The sequence below is a fragment of the Colias croceus genome, chromosome 11 (genome assembly GCF_905220415.1).
Source record: "Colias croceus chromosome 11, ilColCroc2.1".
Taxonomy (NCBI): domain Eukaryota; kingdom Metazoa; phylum Arthropoda; class Insecta; order Lepidoptera; family Pieridae; genus Colias; species Colias croceus.
Genome location: NC_059547.1, coordinates 8,547,517 through 8,567,664, shown reverse-complemented (window position 1 = coordinate 8,567,664; position 20,148 = coordinate 8,547,517). Strand labels below are relative to the sequence as shown.

Below are 20,148 nucleotides of genomic sequence, written 5' to 3'. Positions count from 1 at the left end.
TTATACCTATTGTGGTCTGATCTAGATATATCATATCTAAACTATAATGCCTTGAATTGTTGAACTAGGAGGCTCGCACTGAAAAGGGGAAAATTCGAATGTAATTCTCTTCCAAGTTAAGTTTTGAGTGGGTATACTGCAATAAGCTGTAAACGAGAAAGAGTTTTAAGCGTTTGCATATCATGCACTATGCAAACTCTGCATAGTGCAGATATGCGAATACTTAAAAAGCCGTTGCCCGTAGGCAGCATATTTTGTTTCACTTGATGAATCGATATTTCCTGATAAACTAATGCATTGAAAAAAAAACAGTAAGAGTAGTCCGAATATTTTATTGTAGAGAGAAAAGTACCTAAATTTAATTTCTATAATTTTATTAGGTATACACCTTGGTATACACACGTACATAATTACGTAAATTGGATTATGATTACCTACCTAGGTACCTTTGTATGTTCTGTGGGTTTTATGAGGCAGTCACTGTCAACTGTCACATAAAATAAATACAGCTGCCTTACAGCTGCGCAGTTAATGAATATTGATTTTGTTAGTCTAAAATTTTCAAGATTATATTTTTGTACGACTTACTGTGTTTAACCCAGTGAATCTATTTATCGATGATACTCGCCATGTGAAAGGCTGTTTATTTTAGAGTCATGTCCACGAATGGAAATGGTGGTACGTATGCACCGCTAAAGCAGCTTGTATCAGATTCCGACTCCGAAGACGATCAGAAATTGCAAAATGCAGTTCATATCAAAGCCTCCGATAGTTGCAATAATGTGGATTACAATAGCGGTCTTCAATCTTCAAAAAATTACAGTATGAGCGATATGGACGATTACAATACCAATCTGAATACCATGGAGAGCACTATGGATAACGTAAGCTTCTTACAATCAGATGTCTCCAACAAAATGTCATTCCCGCGCCGATGCGCCTTTGTCGCTTCGATTTTTCTTTGCCTTTTCACTGTTGTTATATTTTTATGGGGAATACCATGCTCCGATGTAGGCAGCTGTGCAAACAAAGAATGGCAAGATAAAAGTACTAGCTGGGAGGTACCTTACGATGAAATCGAGTTATCCGGTGCCGTTCAAGTAGTTGATGGTGCAATACCTAATACAAAAAACCTAATATTTATTTACCGAGGCAATCATATGAAAAATAATCAAAATAACAACGACAATGTAAATGGAGTTTTGTTAATAGTAGGCAACACTGGAAAAGTGGGTTGGTATACTCGTGAGACTAGGATTCCTACAGAAATAAATTGTAACATACTTGATGTTAATAATGATAAGCAGAATGATTGTATAGTCTCAGGTACAGAAGGTTTGCTTGCGGCCTTGAATCCATTATCCGGAACATATTATTGGTACATTCATAAACAAGGAAAAGTATTTAGTAACATAGCAGCAATTGATTTCCCCATGGTTGTTGAAGATATGGATAAGGATAAAGTGAATGATCTCCTTACAGTTGCTACAGTTTATCCAAATACAAATCATAATTCAATCCTCATAATTTCTGGTGCAACAGGAAATATTATAGGAGATCCAATGATCATTGATAATTGTCTCTCCGTCAAACTGCTGAATGAAACGGCTAACATAACTTATCTATGCAAAAATGGCACATCAGTGGCTGTTCGACAGATATATCCAGAACTATATAAAAAGCTTTTAAAGTTTGATCGTACCACAAATGACACTTCTTCTGTATCCTCAACATCTAAAAGAGTTAATTTAAGCTTGAAAAATAATATTGGAAACACCAAGCAAGTGTATACAAATGGTGCTGGTAAATTAAGAGTAGAAAACTATGGTGAATGTCCAACTTCATGTAAAGTTAGTCTGAAGTTGATTCTCGAACGCAATGGAACAACGAATGTGAGCTGGGAGTATACAGCCAATCATGTCTATGCAATGAGGCCTAGCTTGTTTGCTTTCCCAAACTCAATACAAGGCTTTGTATTAAAATTATGACAGTGGAACAGTGCACACCTAGCAAAGGGTGCACTTAAAATCGACGAAATAAGATACAACGTGCAGAATTCAAGCCCGAAAAATACATACGACAAATTTTATTATCGCCCCTCTATCAATATTGCATCCATATCGTCATTCATTAAATACGACAATTTTGTAGCTCACGATATTTCCGAGAGAATTGTTTTAGTTGCATTTGATAAATTGCAAACATATATTCATGTGAATGTCAGTCAAACGGATATACTTCAGATATGTGTGCGTGGGCAGATCAATTCTAATACCCCATTGCCCACATGCCAACCTGATTTAGAATTCCAAGAAAGGTCCCTCACCATTGCCGATTTAGATGGCGACCAATCTCACGAATTAATATCATATTACAGTACATTTGTTGCTCCAGAGAATTATGGGGCAAAGAAATCAGATCCATATGATAATTGGCACTTATCTTCCACCGTAAGAGTGATTCGTCTTGAAACAGAGTTGCCGAAACTTTTTGTTGCTGAAAGTTAAAAATTATGTATTAGAGCTTGCTGCTGTATGTAGCTTATGTGTGTGATAAATTTCTAGTCATTTTCAACAGTATTTAATCACGGAGACCAAAACTACTATTGTTTAGATTTTGTCAATCTCAATAGCCAATAAAATGTGTAATCAATATTTTAATATTTACTTAAATGTGTATCTTCTAGAATAGTAATAAATGTGTGATATTTTAATTAGTTATATTATGGCTATGCATTTTAATATATAAGGCAGTATAATGTTAAATTAATTGACATTTGGCATATTTTATTAAGCTCATTGATTTACAAAAAATATATTACTTAATCCTGAAAATCACTGTACCGCAATTAAAACACTGTTATTCTTGTAAACTATTGCACAGTCAAAACTGGGATTATAGGCCGTTTATTGTTTGTAAGTCAATGACAATTATTAACTTGAGTGTTCAAATTTTTAATATCATTCTTAATAAATATTCGAATTGTTTCTATGTATCACAGTATCATTGCCGATATTAGATAAATAAAATTGTTATTGCATTTCAGAGTTTCATATGTTTTACCTCCAAATTAAGTAATTGGAAATATTGATTAATCTATAGTGTTCTTAATTAAAGATTTTATTTAAATAAACATGTTTTAAAATATTAAATTATACTTACTGTGTACCCTCTTTATTTTATCTGGATTACCTTCTGTAGAAAATTTTGCTCACAAACATTGCATGGAAACTAAAAGGTATAAACTCTTCTATCAAGTTCTCCGGTTGAGCTCTTATTCGATATTATTCAATATGGTGAAGAACTTAAATAAAAAGCATACATATACAATAAAAATAATAGTTTATTCTTCTAGATTTATAACCTCTTTACAATCGGTACAGAACAAGCTCTATCACTATTTCACCATTATGCGGTCAAAGTTTCTTACGAAACGTATTTTCAGTATTTGAAAAAGTGAACAATCGTTTCACCTACATATCTTTATATAGTTTAATGAATGATAGTCATATAAAACTTACTCTGGATATTTTAAAATTTAAGAAGGCCGTCCAAAGTCCAAAATCCAAATACATACTGTTATAAATTTCCAAAACAATAATAAAAACGGAAGAAAAATTATCGCCATAAGAAACGCGGCTCATTGTTCGATGCTTTAATTTTAACGATTAAAATGAAACTTATTTAAACATCAACAATAAAACTAGGTAAAAATGGCCGTAAACTTAATTTAGATTTAAGACCGAGATTTATATTCAAAACAAGCTAACATCTAAATGTTGACTTCTTAACTAAACTTAAAACAATAATAGAATGTTAACACAAATTTAATCGCACACTGTTATTCTTAACAATAATCACACTTGTATCACAAGCAATCTAAACAAACATCTGAATCACAGACTATTACTTTTTCAACAAAAGGAACACTATTTAAAAATGAAAAATATAATTATTATGCTATCTATAGGAACAATGCAAACATTTATATATATTAAGGCAAAATAATTTATTATCTGTGTTAGAAAATAAATTATTAATTAAATGATGAAATAGAGTTGATCAATCATACACTTTAAAAGTAAGTATATTTAGAAATGAGAATTTTATGTATTTTAAACCTATCTATTATTTGAAAACTACACTAACAACAAAGCACCAACTTTCTGTACATGCAACACTCACGTTGCAATAACAATATAGGTATATCTATATTTAATAACTGTGGTACTAAACAGAAAAGAAATAATTAAAAAAGGAAACAAAATATTGCAAACACAATCAATAATGTTATCACTTCACACTTAAAATAATACTTATTTAAGAAAGAGTTTCTTATTACACTGGGAAAATAAGAAAATCAAATATTTGCATATTGCAACAATTAGAGCTCTATTGAGTTTAAATTTTAATTAAATACCGGCAACCTAAGATTTATAATTATAAAAAACTTTCACTAGATTAAAATTACTTGTATCGACATTTTTGAGAGTATTTTTTCAATTACCTATATTAACTAATCATGGTACAACAATTTTTTGTTGTACTCCCTTGTCGTCTTCCATTTCGAATTCTCGTAATTCAACAACTTTCTGTTGTGCTAGTGTCTCCGCTATGCTGTAACCGTTTTCGTCGAATAGTTCTACGGTGATTTCGTCATAGGTTCGTGCTCTGAAACAACAAAATTATTCATATAAGTAAAATACAATATTGAAAATTAGCAGGTACGAAAGAGAAATTTGCAATCCGGCTCGAAGGACCACTTACTTCATAATTAATAGTACATAATTAAATAATAATTAACCTTTGTTTATGTAGTGTTTGTAAATAAATAAATATTATAGGACATTATTACACAAATCGACCTAGTCCCACAGTAAGCTCAATTAAGGCTTGTGTTGTGGGTACTAGGCGACGATAAATATAATATTTAATAAATACATATATAGATAATAACACCCAGACCCAAGAACAAATAATTAAATTCATCAGACAAATATTTGCCCTGACCGGGGATCGAACCCGGGACCGTCGGCTCAGTAGGCAGTTACTTTACCACTGCGCCAACCGCGTCGTTTGCGCGAAGATGCATGCTCAAATATTGCCAGGAGGTAAACTGCCTACGCGTCTATTAACCCTTAACACGGCAAGCCCTGAAATAATGTACCCAGATATGACTTGAATTGATTTTAGTGATAGTTATTGATTAAAAAATACTTATTTATTTATTTATTTATTAATACTTTATTGCTCTTAAAAATTACAAATTGAGACTTAATCTAGGATACATTGTAACAAACGGCGGCCTTATCGCTAAATAGCGATTTCTTCCAGACAACCGGTTGTACAGAGAGAAATTAAATAAAGGATAGGAGTAGGGCAGAGCATAAATAAATATATGAACAAAAATAAAAAGAAGAAGAGTTATAAAAAATGATATAAAATAAAAACAGCATAATATACAAGCCACAAAAAATTAAGAGATTAAATAATATACATACACACAAATAGATTACATGCATATGAGAAGAGATAAAAATAATATAGTTAATATATATACTAATAAAATATATAATATATTACACATAATATATACACTAGGGTAACTGAGAAAAATAATGATCACGAACCATATTTTTAAAAATATTCAAAGATTGCGCCTTCTTGATTGGTTCCGGCAGTGCATTCCATAATTTAATCGCACGAACAGTGAAGGAGTTACCCAGAAAGCCTGTATGATGAGCTGGCATTCTTAACCGGAGCATTTCCGATGAGCGGACAGAGTTCCCGTTTTCTCCTCTGAACACAAAATTTTCCTTGAGATATTTTGGTGTTTTGGGGTTAAACAAAACTTGATATAGTAGTTGCAGCACATGAGCATCCCGGCGAAATCGAATGGGTAGCCACTTGAGCTGAGAACGAAACTCAGAGACGTGGTCATATTTCCGCAGACCAAATATGAAGCGGATACAAAGATTTTGGAGACGTTCGAGCTTGTTTAATTGGTCTACGGAAATATCAACATAACTTACATCGGCGTAGTCAAGTATGGGTAAAAGGAGGGATTGTGCTAGCAGAATTTTGGTAGGGATGGGAAGAAAATTTTGAAAACGACGGAGTGAACCAGCAGTTGCGTAGACTTTCTTACATACCTCCTTAATATGACAGCTCCACGAGAGAGTGTTGTCTAAGTACACTCCAAGGTTCCTTACAGCTTCACTATAAGGAATAGGTGTGCCGTCGACTAAAATAGGAGGGAGATTCACCCAGTTAACCCTTGCAATCAAGGAAGGGCTGCCAACAATGATAACTTGAGTTTTTAAGGGATTTACTTGAAGACCGTAATCCGAACTCCAAGTTACAATGCTGCTCAAGTCCTTGTTGACCGAAACGATTGCCTGGGGTAAATCATCAAGGGCAGATTGTGTATAGATTTGGAGATCGTCGGCATACATGTGGTAGTCGCACGTTAACCTGTTTGAGATAGTGTTAATAAATATTGAAAATAACAACGGAGACAGGACTCCGCCTTGCGGGACACCAGCACCAACATCACACCATGACGACTCAACCTCGTCTATACGTATACGCTGACGACGCCCATGTAAGTAACTGTAGAACCAGTCATTTACTGAAGCCGATATATTTAAAGAACTTAATATGCTCAGCAGTATATCAAAGTCGACAGTGTTAAATGCATTGCTGAAGTCCAATAATGTTAGAACCGTGAGCTTTTTATTATCCATTCCATGACGAATATCATCGGTTATTTTAACAAGTGCAGTGGCCGTACTATGACCGGATCGGAAACCGGACTGGAAGGGATTAAGGAGATCGTGTAGGTTTAAGAATCTATGCAGTTGTTCATATACTAACTTTTCAAGGATTTTAGATAGGAAAGGCAGGATAGAAATAGGACGATAATCGGAAAAGGAAGATGGATTTATTTTCTTAGGTAAAGGGATAAGATGGGAGTCTTTCCAGGACTTAGGAAAGGTACTAGTGGATAGGGAATGGTTAAGGATGTGAGTTATAACCGGGATTATGAGATCTAGGATGGGTAGAATCATTTTACGGCCAATACAATCGCTGCCAATAGCATTCGATGCAATGGATAATACACCCCGCCTAACATCATTCTCGCTAAAACATTTAAACACAAAAGGTGGATAGTTTGGTGCAGGTGTTTCTGAAACCGATTTTAATGTAAGTTGCTTATTTAAGATATTAAGAACGGATGGGGTATTCGAAAAATGCTGATTCAGTAGTTCAAGATTTAAAGAAGCAGTGTTGGATGTATTACGCTGTTTACCTATCCCCAACGTTTTCAGAAATTTCCATATTATGGGAGGATCACCACTCTCTACAGAAGCATGGAAGTATCGTCTTTGTGCGTCTCTACAACATGTATTACAACGATTCCTTATCTTGTGGTACCTTTCACGACTCTCGTCAGACTTTGTCCGCTTAAACTTGCTCTTGGCTCTAGCCTTAGCTTTGAGAAGACATTTTAAATCCTCAGAAAGCCATGGAGCAGGTAAATGTTTTACTTTAATCCGCCGAAGTGGAGCGTGTACATCGTAGAGATTCGACAAACAGTTGTTAAAAAAGGCCACTTTTTCATTTACACAAGCGGAAGATAAGAGCGGAGACCAATCAATATTACGGGCATCACGTTGGAGTGCATCTATATCAACAGCGTTGAAATTTCGACGAAGGATGAATTTAGGTTTTTCTTTAGGAGGACGGATATTACAGGACAGGTACAGGAGATCGTGATGTGAAAACGCGTCAGCAGGGAGCTGTCCGTGTTGATACACCAGATCAGGACAGGATGTAATTATAAGGTCGAGGAGCGACGGAACGCAGTTCGGGACATGATGTGTGGAGTTGAGAGGAAGGAAGCTAAGGTTGTGCGAGTCCACAATAGACAACAATCTACGAGAACGGCTATCCTTCTTAAGTAGGCATGTATTAAAGTCTCCCATAAATATGCAATGCTTGTATGAAGGAATTAATTTATCGAATATCGAATCTAAAGAGGAAAAATAATCAATTAATAAGGAGGGACTATAGAAAACGCCAAGGAGTACTTTACAATGGGTCAGGATGATTTCAAGGATAAGGTGTTCTGTAGCATCGGAAGGAGGAGGCTGGGGTGATTGAGATATAACAGAATAGGGAATGTGGGATCGAAGGTAAATCGCAACGCCCCCACCAGTTTTACCAGTGCGGTCGTTGCGAATAAGATGATAGCCTGGGAGAGAATAGGAGGACGAGGGTAAGCAAGGCTTAAACCAGGATTCAGAAATTAGGATTGCATGGATGTTACTTGACTCGAACGATATAAGCATGTCTGAATAGTGAGCCGGGATGCTTTGCGCGTTAATATGTACTACGTTGAAAGTGTTTGGGCTATCAGAGAATACATTGGAAAGTGCATCATTAAGAGGGACAAAGCTTGTGCTAAAATAACTACCTTCACTGTCAGAATTCGTGCTAAGTGACACAAAGCTATCACTAGATGTATCAGCAACAATCGACATTAACACGAAACAAACGAATATATTATAAAGTAAATTTATGTATGTAATTAAAATAGACTAAATATATATTTTATAGGGCTTATAATTGAATATACTAAACACTAAATTTAAAATAATGTTAGTTTGTACAGACCAGCATCTGAAAGAAATAAATTTTTAACATTGTCCAAAAAGACTTGTATCTATGACAGTAAATTTGAATGACAGATGATACTATAGTAGAGAAAAAAATAAAACAAATTTTTTGTAAGTAGGTTTTTCAGGATGTCCGTTAAAACGGCCTTTGCCAAGAACCCCATCTTCATTGCTGTCTCAAAAAACGGACAACGCTGTCATACAGGTTATAGAATAAGAATGAAAAAAATAAATATTCACTTAATATAACACAATTGAAATCAATTTCAAATAGCATTTTATTGTTTTATTGTATCACAGTATTTTCACTATATTTTATAACAAAAAATTCTTCAATTTTAACTAAATACCTAACAAATGATAATTGAGCCCTCTCGAGCTCAATCACACTATTTAGTTGGGTGGAATGTTAAATAACATTTATTATTTTGTGTCAAGCAACCTTTGGTTTCATTTAATACAAATAATAATGGTTTTTTTCTAAATGTGAAGTGATATTTGGCCGATGATTAGGACATTTAGTCGAAATGCATGTGGGGGTCGAGGAACTCCCGGTTCTATTGTAGACCCAACAGATTTAACTGATCTTAGATTATATTCGTCATTTTGAACTTAATTAAAAATAATTCTACATATAATTAAAGACTCTAAAGCAAAGAAATCCCATAAAAATGATATTTTATTAAAGTACGAATCATGGCAACGTCCGTTTCTTGGGACATGCCAAATGGTTCTTAGTTACCTGTATCTACGGCACTGTCCCAAAAAACGGACCAGCTATATTTCGGATGTTTTGTCATAGAATTATTTGAATATTTCATAATCTTTAGAGCAAAACAACAGTTTATCTCACCTGAAAGTTAAATCAATAGAAATCAAACACGGAAACTATTTCATAAATGCTATTATTGACCAGAAACACAAACCATCACTAATTCCGGAAATCCCTAAATTCAACAGTCACCTAGCACACGAATCAAATGATCTCTATAGTTGGCATGTAGGAGAAAAATAAAGGATTGTTATCGTACTTTCTCCAACGTAGTCAATTTTCTAGATTTTTTGGAACGTTCAAGATTTACACGGCAATAAGTACATGTACTAAAAAAGTGACAGAAAAGCTTTAAGGGTTAAGCAGTTTTCTAACGAGCACACATGGGATTTTGAACGTTACTGCTAGGAAATAAGGTGTTAATTTGAATGAATGTTTTATAAAATGCCGGCGGGCGCGTCACACCACACTGTATACAGTCACCCACAGCACGTGCGCGTCGAGCGTGCGGTCGAGCAGCAGCGCGGAGAGCGCGTGGCGCGCGGCGCTGAGCGCGGCGGGCGCGGCGGAGCGCACGGCCACGCCGGCCAGCATGCAGCGCACCGCCTGCGCGGGGAGCGCCACGAAGCGCGGCTCGAGCACGCGCACCGCGTCCTCCTTCACCCACACCACGGTGCCGTAGTCTAAGTACATCACCTGCGGGGGACAAGTACGTTTCAATCCCACCTACTGTTTTTTTAAAGTAGAAGCCGTGCTTTCTCGTTATTCAACAACTTAACTAATTTTGGTGAAATTTCACAATTCAAAAATGTAAAACAAAAGTTATCTTCAAGGATGATATTATTTATGGAATACCAAGATGACTGTGGTTGTAACTTTTTGGAAAATTTTATAAATTTGCATTTATTTATATTTAACGGTAGCTTATTAGATACTATCCATTCCGAAATTCGATTTAGATAATCTTGAAAAAATTTAGCATCCTCTGCGTTATTTATATTTTGAATATTTTAAGGTCATCCGCGAATAGTTATATAAATTTTGAGTAATTAATTTCATAGGACAAATCATTAATAAAAATAAAAAACAGAATAGGCTCCAAGTGCGAGCCCTGGGGAACACCCGAAGTAGCTACAAATGGCTGCGATTCATAACCATAAACCGTAACTTTTGTCGATCTATTGCCTAAGTAATTTGTAAACCACTTTAACATTAGACCATTAATACCAATCCTTGACAACTTTCTAAACAGCAGCGAATGATCCACCTTATCGAATGCCTTGCTAAAATCCATATAATATATTCTTGATCTCTATCAACAATATCACACAAATCATCAGCACAGTTGACAGATATATACTACGTACATACAGTTAGGAAACTAAGCCCCTGCGATGAAATTGTGACGTATAGCTATAGGGCTGTTACTTTTTGGTATTTAACCGACTTCAAAAATAAAGGAGGAGGTTATCAATTCGGCCTGTATATTTCTGTTTGCTTTTTTTCACTGTTGATTTAGTCATAATTTTGAGATTAAAACCCGTTAAAATACAAAAATGGTGTAGCCTAAATATGAATTTACAAGAAGAAACAATCCGAATTAATACAGCTTGTAAAAGTAAATACGTTTTTATCAGTGCTATATTTCGAAATCTTGTTTTGTTATGGACGCCGAAGGCTATTTAATGTACCTAAATGATTTATAATGCTTGATATTTGTATTATACATATTCAATAATTATTTTAAACCAGAATTTACAATACTTGTATGTAGGTATACCTACTAAATTATTTTTAAAACGATAAATTAAATTAAATTAAAAAACACAAAATATGCAAAAATAAATTAAAATTATTATTATACGAGCATAGAACCTCCTTTTATATAACCTTTTTGTTTTAGGATGAAAAAGAAAATAGTTTGACAGGCTTAGTGCTTGACAAAGTGGTAAAGTCACGTATCGATAAAAATACAATAATAATTATAATATCATCTTTTTCTTCCCTAATATTTACGTAATTATGCACATAAATTTAAACAAGATTTTTTAAGGTTTCCATTTTTTTAGATTTTCGTGCTCTTCTAGATTGCGTAAAAAATAGATGCGATCTTTAAACAGACTGGACTCCTAATAGGTACTATTTGTAGCTATCATTTTGATAGAAAATATGTCAACATAATTTAAAACTCATACTGCCATATCTATAGAAATTAAAAAATAGTCTCTTTTTAACTTGTAGTCAGAAACGGTATTTACAAATATATTTATTGAAAGGGCTACAAACTGAAACAATCGATATTTATTTAATGTGAATTGACATCACTTTAAACTTTTTTCCATACTATATTCAAAATCTGTGGATGTGTCACCCGCTACTATCGATCCCCCTCAATACCCTCGTAAACACGCTTGATGGTGGGGGAGCCATTTCGAACATTTTGTATGAAGTTTCCTTACTGTATGTATCTGTATATTGTGTCATCAGTGTGAGTGACCAGATTAGTTAAGGTAGACATCCCGCCACGAATAACATGTTGTGCAGGTATTAAGTCGGCCTTTAAGTGGTATGTTAAATGTGGGTAATCAACAATTAAAAACATTTGCAAATATAGATAACAGCGAAATAAGTCTGTAGTTTTGTATATCTCTAGCTTCGCCGCTTTTAAGAGTGAGGACTATATTAGATGTCGTCCACTGTGAGGGAAAATAACCGATATTTAAAGATTTATTAAGTATATATTATGTTTAATAGCACTGAAATGAGAATTGATATGAGAAAGTAAACTTTACCTGTACACATTGATCCGTTCGTGTGGCGGATATGACTCTGGCGCGATACCAGTGGTCGTCTAATGGATATAGAGCTGCCACTAGCTCGCCCGGAGCTGGCGTAGTCTGTAACAAAATGAATTATAGGGGACAAATTTTTTGCAACAGATTTTTAATTGGCAAAAGAAAAGAAAAATAACTTAAGTCACTCAAAATAATGTAACTTTTTCATTATTAATAAGTAAACGTTTGAATGTATTAAGTGATTTTTATTTTATTTTTTGAGACACAATAAAATAAAAAATATTAAAAGTAAACTACTCCACTACTAGTAGGAGTGCCACTAAATCATTTTACAATATATAAGATAAAAAGTACCTTCAGAGGTTTATACGCCAGTTTAGTAGCCGGACTGTTCATATCCCGCACTAGGGCATCCAGAGTCGTCGGAGGCAACACTACTCCGAAATTCGGCAATGATTCTGTAATTAGGAGAATTATTGTTTCTTTATTTTTGATGATGATGTTCTCAATTCTTAGAGCATTTTATTTTTCAGGTCTCTAATATTACGTATGAAATCAATTTTATAATAATGACTCTACTAAGACAACAGATTTATTAATTTTAATCATGACAAAAACCGGGAACCCTGAAAAAAAAAAACGAAAATAAGTGCGGGTAGTCAGAGTAAAACATACTACGTACGTTAATGTGGGAGTCGAGTGAACTTCGGCACGCATTAGCACGCAGAGCACGCTCGCACCGGAGAAGGCACCATACCAAAATCGGCGTGCAATAGTAGTATGCGAATTTTACTGTTTCGTACGGTGATCCAGCGGGCAAGGGCCCGCTACGGCCACGCGATCCAGCGTCCACCTGTCTGTACATACACACCACACTGTACACGCACCGGGTCGGGTGTCAGTGGGCAGGTGCACGTAGAAGTGGTCGTAGTGCACGACCCACGTGACGCGCACGCGCAGCCACGTGCCCGGCGCCGGCAGCGCTAGCGCCCGCACCTTGCCCGCTACGGCCACGCGGTCCAGTGTCCAGCCATCTGTACATAGAAAATATATACGTAAAAAAGACGTGTGGCACTCGGGGACTGCCGCGGTAAAGCTATTGCATAGCATGCCTTCAAGCCACACCTCCGAGCCCGTCGGAGTGGGGAGCGTGAGGTTTTTCCGTTACGGAATTTCTCGATTCGGTCCCCGCGCTCAAGGCCCGCGATAGAAGCTATGCAATAGCTTAAAAACTATTTTGGAAAAGTATACAGAGTAGTTATGCCGATCTGTAACAGAACTTTAAGCTTCACATGAAAAAATCAATTTTGTGCATAACCAAAATGTTTATCTCACCAGGATGTTTCTGGACATGTCGCTTTTTGCATCTAGCACCTTTGAAGCAAGTCTTTTCCGTTCCCCCCTTGTAATGCGCGCATATATCAGCTTCGTCTCGATTATGGTAGCCCTGACATATAAAAAAAAAAAAATATAGGAAAAATCTTAAAACTGTAGCAATATTTTTTTCTAGCATTCGATACAGTGAATTTTAGAAAAAAAAAGAAGTCGAGTATATTTTTCAAAAAAGACAAATTTGATTGTCAGCCATTGCTATATGCTTATTTTTAAATTTTATTAATATTTATTTATAAGAATATTTTATTGCCTCACAATTTTTAAAAACGACTTACCGTTACAGCTTCAACAGGGTCTTCATATTCCGGACACTGTGTTATGTCCAAGTCAGCGTCTGACATAATATCTGCAGCGGCTTTGGAAGGATCTGTATTTTTTGTTGTGCTGTTCTCTACTGTAATAACATAATATAATATATAATGTTGCCCTTGATTGCAAGTGTTTACTCAAAATAATTTGGGATTATCAGAGTTCCTTTCATTTTTTGACGTGACAACGTCTTATAATTCGATAGAGCCGGCTGCACGCCCGAAAAAACATGACTCATGCGGCGTTACCTCGCTCTGAGGCGTTCCAGTGCAAGCGAGAGCGCGGAATGAGCGACAAAGAAGGACAATCGTCACGTTCAACTATCGTCAGTAAACCGACTTTACAGACAACCAATTTTTTTATTTTTATATGTATTATGTTTGCAATCATATATATTACTAGGTTTCCGCCCGCGGCTTCGCCCGCGCAGTCAAAGAAACACCCGCATAGTTCCCGTTCCCGTAGAATTTCTGGGATTGCGTCATTTTCCCGGGACAAAAAGTAGCCTATGTCCTTTCTCGGGTATCAAAATATCTCCATACCAAATTTCATGAAAATTGGTTCAGTAGTTTAGGCGTGATTGAGTAACAGACAGACAGGCAGAGTTACTTTCGTATTTATAATATGTATTATGTATATTATTATTCGTCGCTTTGAATCAAAGTGAAAAGTACTTACTTTTAACTGCAAATCCATTTTCAACAACCAAATCATTCAATGTATTCTTTGATTGTAACACCACATACACGCCTAGCGATTCCGAAGTGCTATAAAAATGGAAATATTCAAATAAATAATAAATTGTTTTAAGTAATCAACATTTTTTCTAATAAAGAACTAATGATAAAATATACAAAAGAAACGCGTAAATTGAAATGTATCTTGTAATAAGATTTTTTTTATCTAATAGAAATAAATGACTGACCATGTTTTTTGTACTAAAAATTATATTACAAAATTATATTCACATACACTCACTCATGCACACTCACGCAAACATAGGTACACACAAGCACACACACACACACACACACACACACACACACACACACACACACACACACACACTATCCATCGGCCAAATCGTATATTTTATTTTTATTTTCTTAATCATTTAAGTACTTTGTATTCTTTCATCATTAGTCACTAAAATTTATTTTGTTAACTTGCCAAATATAATGTAATATGGAATTTGTAAGGGAAGGCACTGCCTTCTGAGATACAGGTAATTACCTACTTTAGAAGGCAGAGCAATATTGTAATGTTATATATGAAGTTGCTAATAAATTTTATTTTATTTTTTATTTTTTTTATTTAACTTACTTATCATCAATTACGATGCTGCATGCTTGCCCGATGAAGACCTCCATGAATACTTCTTGTCTTTTTAATAACTCCTGATTATTGCAATCCAAAAGGTCTACCTGTTGAAAATAAACTTGCATAAAATAATGAAAAATTATCTTCTTACGAATATTATATTTAGTAGATTACATTTTGATACGAAAAGTGACAAAAATAAACGCTCTATTTCAAGATTTTTTTAAATATTTTCAATATTTAAAAAATGTTTAAAGAGATCTCATAAATTATGAATCAAAAATCGTTCTTAAAAAGTATGAATCGTAATAATTAGACATATGTATTTAATTATTTAATAGCAAAGCACCAGCTTAATTTTGAATTAACCAAACATCACAAAACATAAAATAAAATATTACCCCCGCTAGATGGCAGCACCGAGCCATAGGTGGTTTGTCACAGAATAACGATAGCAACGGCTGCAATGAACATATCGGCACAAGCCTCGTCTCGCCCGTGTCCACTAGATACACCTCCGCTATGTTTGTGTCATCCTGGTACATTACAACATATAAATGTAATTAAATGTTTGCGAAAAAATAAAATTAAATAAAATTAAATCATTGTTATGTGGATGGTAAATAATAAATATTTGCAAAAAGAAAAAAAATATTAGATACAAATAAAAATAAAAAATTAAAGTTCATGTTTCTGGAGTCCATTTATTATCAATTGCGAAGTTTGAACCAATGAACCATATTATGTCATTATGATTAAAAAAGAGAAAAATAAATAAGGATATAGGTTAATATTCATATTTTGTATTAATGACAATTTAATTTTTTATTCCTCTCACCTCTGAAATTCTTATAAAGAGTCCTCGGTAGAAAGCCTCCGTCTTCTCTTCATATACAGCACAATATATTAATGACTTTATTTGCTCTAAACTAAGTTCCACTTTGTTCACTTTATAGTATTCAGTCATGTCTGTCATTAGGCTAAAAATGAAGAGTTGAAATAGTTTTGAATATACACTTTTTTAATGACTAAATTTATAAAAATAACCAAAGAATAGTTTCTAATTTCTATATTTATATTATACTATTCCCAGCAAACGTTGTTCTGCCTTTCCCTTATCACTTAGGAGTATGAAAAATAGATGTACGATTTTCAGACGTATCCAATATGCACATTCAATTTTATAAGAATCAGCCAAGCCAATTTAACAGAGTTAAACATAAAAAAGCGTGACACAAAAATGTTATATTATATAGGGAAGTAAACTTACTTGTAAACATCGTCAATGCTACCAGTTATTACCCATAGGGTTAGTCCGTCAATATGAACTATAGACCCTTGGTACACCTCATCAACTTGTAGTAGCGTTTGTGCTGGTAAATTGCAACTATCTATTGCATTTGTCGCTGATTCTGTAGACATTTAAGAGAAATTAAAAATATGCAAGTGTTCTAGAGAAGTTTCATAAATTGATGATGATTCTTTTCTGTTCTATTTTAGAAGGTTGAATGTGCACAGAAATAAAACAATAAATCATGTGTATAAATTACATTATCAGAGAAATGGTATCAAAGAAAAAGAGAAAAGGTAGTTTTTTGTTATTTTATAGTCTTTTAAATATTTAAATTTGATTAATATAATTTATAAATTCTCCATAATTGACTTCCGAATTTGAACTGAAATTTGACATTCTCCATAAATTTTTATGCCATTGCATTGGTTGCTCTTTGCTTGATTGGTTTAACTTAAAAAAAAACTTTTTAGACAACACTCACCATCTAACTTAGTATTCTCCAAATCAGTCTGTACTTTAAGTACTTCCTTCTCCACACTATCATTACCGATAGGAACACTTTCTGTAGAGCAAGAGACACTAGAAAAGGATATCAAGAGATCCTCGTCTTTTGGTTTCTTTTTCTTTTTCGGTTTCTCGACAGGACAAAGGTTAGGGCAGGCTGTGGATGTGGATGGAGTGGGTTCACTCAATGTATCCATGAGGTTGAATGTTGCAGGTGATGGTAGTAACTTCTTACTTGTGTCAAGTACTGGCGTTAGATCTGTACTGCTAGTTTCATCTATAATGAAGATGTACGCATAATTTAATATATTATGTATAAATTGGTGTTGAGGGTTTGGAATTAGTGTAGAAAATAGTATGATAAGTATGGTAGATTATACAGAACAATTAGAAGTCAAGACTCAAGATATTGCTTGAACAATCTATACTAACACTAAAAAACTAATACTAATTATAAAGCTGAAAAGTTTGTTCGTTTGAACGCGCTAATCTCGGGAACTACTGGTCCGATTTGAAAAATTCTTTCAGTGTTAGATTGCCCATTTGTCGAGTAAGACTATGGGCTATATTATATCATCATGCTAAGACCAACAGGAGTAAGTCCCACGCGGGTGAAACCGCGCGGCGCGGCTAGTATTGACATAAAGTTCTTTTACTTGAATTTTACTTTTGTATAGATGATAATTATAATAATAAAACAATTGTATATTGTAGCAAAAACACACCTAATTTTCCAACAGCAAGGTTAAAGTCAGTAATGAGATACGTGTATTCGTCCAGATGTTGCATACAATTCAAAAAGCGCTCCTTTAGTTCTGATGGTTCACAATTTAATTGCTCCACAAAACCTTGTGCCTTAAATAAAAAGTGTTGATCAGATAAGACTGGATTAATTAAAGTTTAAAATAAAAATAGGAATTCGTGTCTCAAATCAAAACGAATATTTAATGAGTTACCTACTTTCACAGAATATTCAAATTACCTGAACTTTTAATTTGTTTATATCATGTATGGCGTGATCACATTTTTCAAGAAAAACTTGAATCCTCGCCTCCATTTCCTGCCGTCGATGCATTGCTAACGTAGCCAGGTCAACAAAACTCCTAAAATCAGTCAGCATTTTTTAAATATTGTAAACTTAAAATTATGTGAAAGCAACTTTTCAATACGAACATGGTTTTGAAGTTTTAACTTTCAGCTGTTCTCGAGTCTCAAAAAGTGCAAGTACGTTTGCAGTGTGATGAGGAGGTATGGATTGAAAAGTGATTAAGGCTTGAGGGTAGCCAGCAAATTAAGAATTAACTTTGTGTAATTTATTTTGAATAAAGTTTTTACTAAATGATAAACATTGAAAGTTGTGACTTGTGACAGATCGAGAAACGAGGATTTTCAATTTTGACGTTTGAATAGTTAAGTACCTGTTCTGTGTTAAGTACCTACCTATCCAATTGAAATTCAACTAATGTATCCTAAAGAATATAACAGTGTGAACAATAATTGTATACAAACATTTGAATTTTTATAAAACATTTAATAAAGAAGTCGGAATCGGAGTTATTCTTATTTTAAGTAAAATTACAATTTATACAATATTTTTAAATTTTCTTTGCGCCATCTATAGGACAATAGCCTAAATTAACATTTGCTATTGCACGACAGATGGCGCTGTAATGTTTTTCGATAAAATATAGAAGCTAGATGTTGTAGTGAATTACTTTTACTATTCAACGACAGATGGCGGTATACAAAGAGTTGATTGCCTGCCTCTGAAACAATAAATTATTATTGTATAATGTATAGGATTTAGAGAATTAAAAAAAAAATTTATATTTTTAGCTTTTCTTTTATTTTATAGAGAAGGGTTTTGTTTGTTTATTAGAAATAATTTTTATGCATATCATTTTTTTAAGTAGACTTTAATACATATAGATACTACCTATCTACTTAACTCAATAATACCTACACTTACATACAAGTAGGTATAGTTACCTAACTAATTTTTAATGCAAGTGACTATTTTACCGTGGCACTTTTACATATTATTATCGACAGATAAAAATAACGATTATTTTATATTTTCACAGTGCCTTGGATCTTTCACTAAGCAAAATAGTAAATTGAAACCAATTCTTTGGCAACACCTTAGACTGAGCTAGTGGTAAGATATATAAATTTTGTAATAAATTTTGTATAGTCTGTTCCTCTTCAGTAATTGGCGCCATAATTGGATTCCGAGGCTTGAGTAACCAATTAGGGGAAGTGGGCCCAAAGGGGGCACCTTACCGGAAAATTAAAAAAAATGAAGTTTGAAAAGAAGTTAAACCATTTATTTTTTTGCAAAAAGTTCCATTACTAAATACTTTTGAATGCTAAGTGGTTAAATTTGTCAAAAGTTAAAGTATATAATAATTATTAACAGATTACTAAAAGCCTACGATTGCCTGCTTTGCCCGAAGGGGTGGCCTAAAGCGGGCTTTCGTTTAGGGCAAAACGGGCAGTAGTTGGGTAAAGCGGGCAGGCCTGGATTTAAACAGCAGATTTCAAAATATACAGCCACAAATAATATATATAATAAATAGAGTAAAAGACAAAAATATTTTATAAGTTATGTAGTTATTTCAAACAGTCACACAATTATTTTTAAATTTATGGCTGGTTTCAGAGCTTGACCGACCGTCAGTGCGTACCGTCGGTCCTGACGATACGCATCAACAATTGTTTGACTTTACACTAATGCGCATGACAATACGCGTGCGTATGGTCGGTCTAGCTGTGAAAGGTTTTATGAATTTCCATACATATGACAAGCGCGACTGACGTACGCACTGACGGTCGGTCTAGCTCTGCAACCAGCCTATATATGAAACAAAGGAACTTAAAAAAATAAAAGTCTCATAATACAGTCTCATTACAAAATTAAAAATAAATTTATAATTGTCATTAATGATGAAACAAATTATAAAGGTAAAACAAATTACTTATAACATGTGAACGACAAGTATTTAAACAAAATAATTCCTAAAATAATGTACCTAATAGGTAAGTATACAAGTTCCATAAATTCTTGTTTAGACAGCC

At 34.1% G+C, this 20,148-nt stretch overlaps 2 protein-coding genes across 4 annotated transcripts; one reads left to right on the top strand and one right to left on the bottom strand.

Moving 5' to 3' along the window:
• Positions 1–483: 483 nt before the first annotated feature.
• On the top strand, positions 484–3,166 carry LOC123695306. The gene is given in 1 exon segment (XM_045641105.1): positions 484–3,166. A coding segment is annotated over 1 exon segment (1,851 nt). The 5' UTR covers positions 484–656; the 3' UTR covers positions 2,508–3,166.
• Positions 3,167–3,325: 159 nt separating this feature from the next.
• Positions 3,326–18,449, bottom strand: LOC123695304. Of its 3 annotated transcripts, none has more exons than XM_045641102.1 (16): positions 18,244–18,449; positions 18,053–18,173; positions 17,796–17,925; positions 17,048–17,347; positions 16,543–16,684; positions 16,111–16,252; positions 15,674–15,808; positions 15,276–15,376; positions 14,631–14,719; positions 13,919–14,037; positions 13,584–13,695; positions 13,136–13,282; positions 12,603–12,706; positions 12,246–12,350; positions 9,941–10,149; positions 3,326–4,671 (listed from the first exon to the last, which is right to left on the bottom strand). In XM_045641102.1, coding segments are annotated over exons 1-16 (2,109 nt in total). In that variant the 5' UTR covers positions 18,246–18,449; the 3' UTR covers positions 3,326–4,520. The 3 variants fall into 3 exon arrangements, with proteins under 3 accessions (XP_045497058.1, XP_045497059.1, XP_045497060.1); XM_045641103.1 differs by having other exon boundaries at positions 4,514–4,671; positions 9,919–10,149; XM_045641104.1 differs by having other exon boundaries at positions 4,514–4,671; positions 9,937–10,149.
• Positions 18,450–20,148: the final 1,699 nt, after the last annotated feature.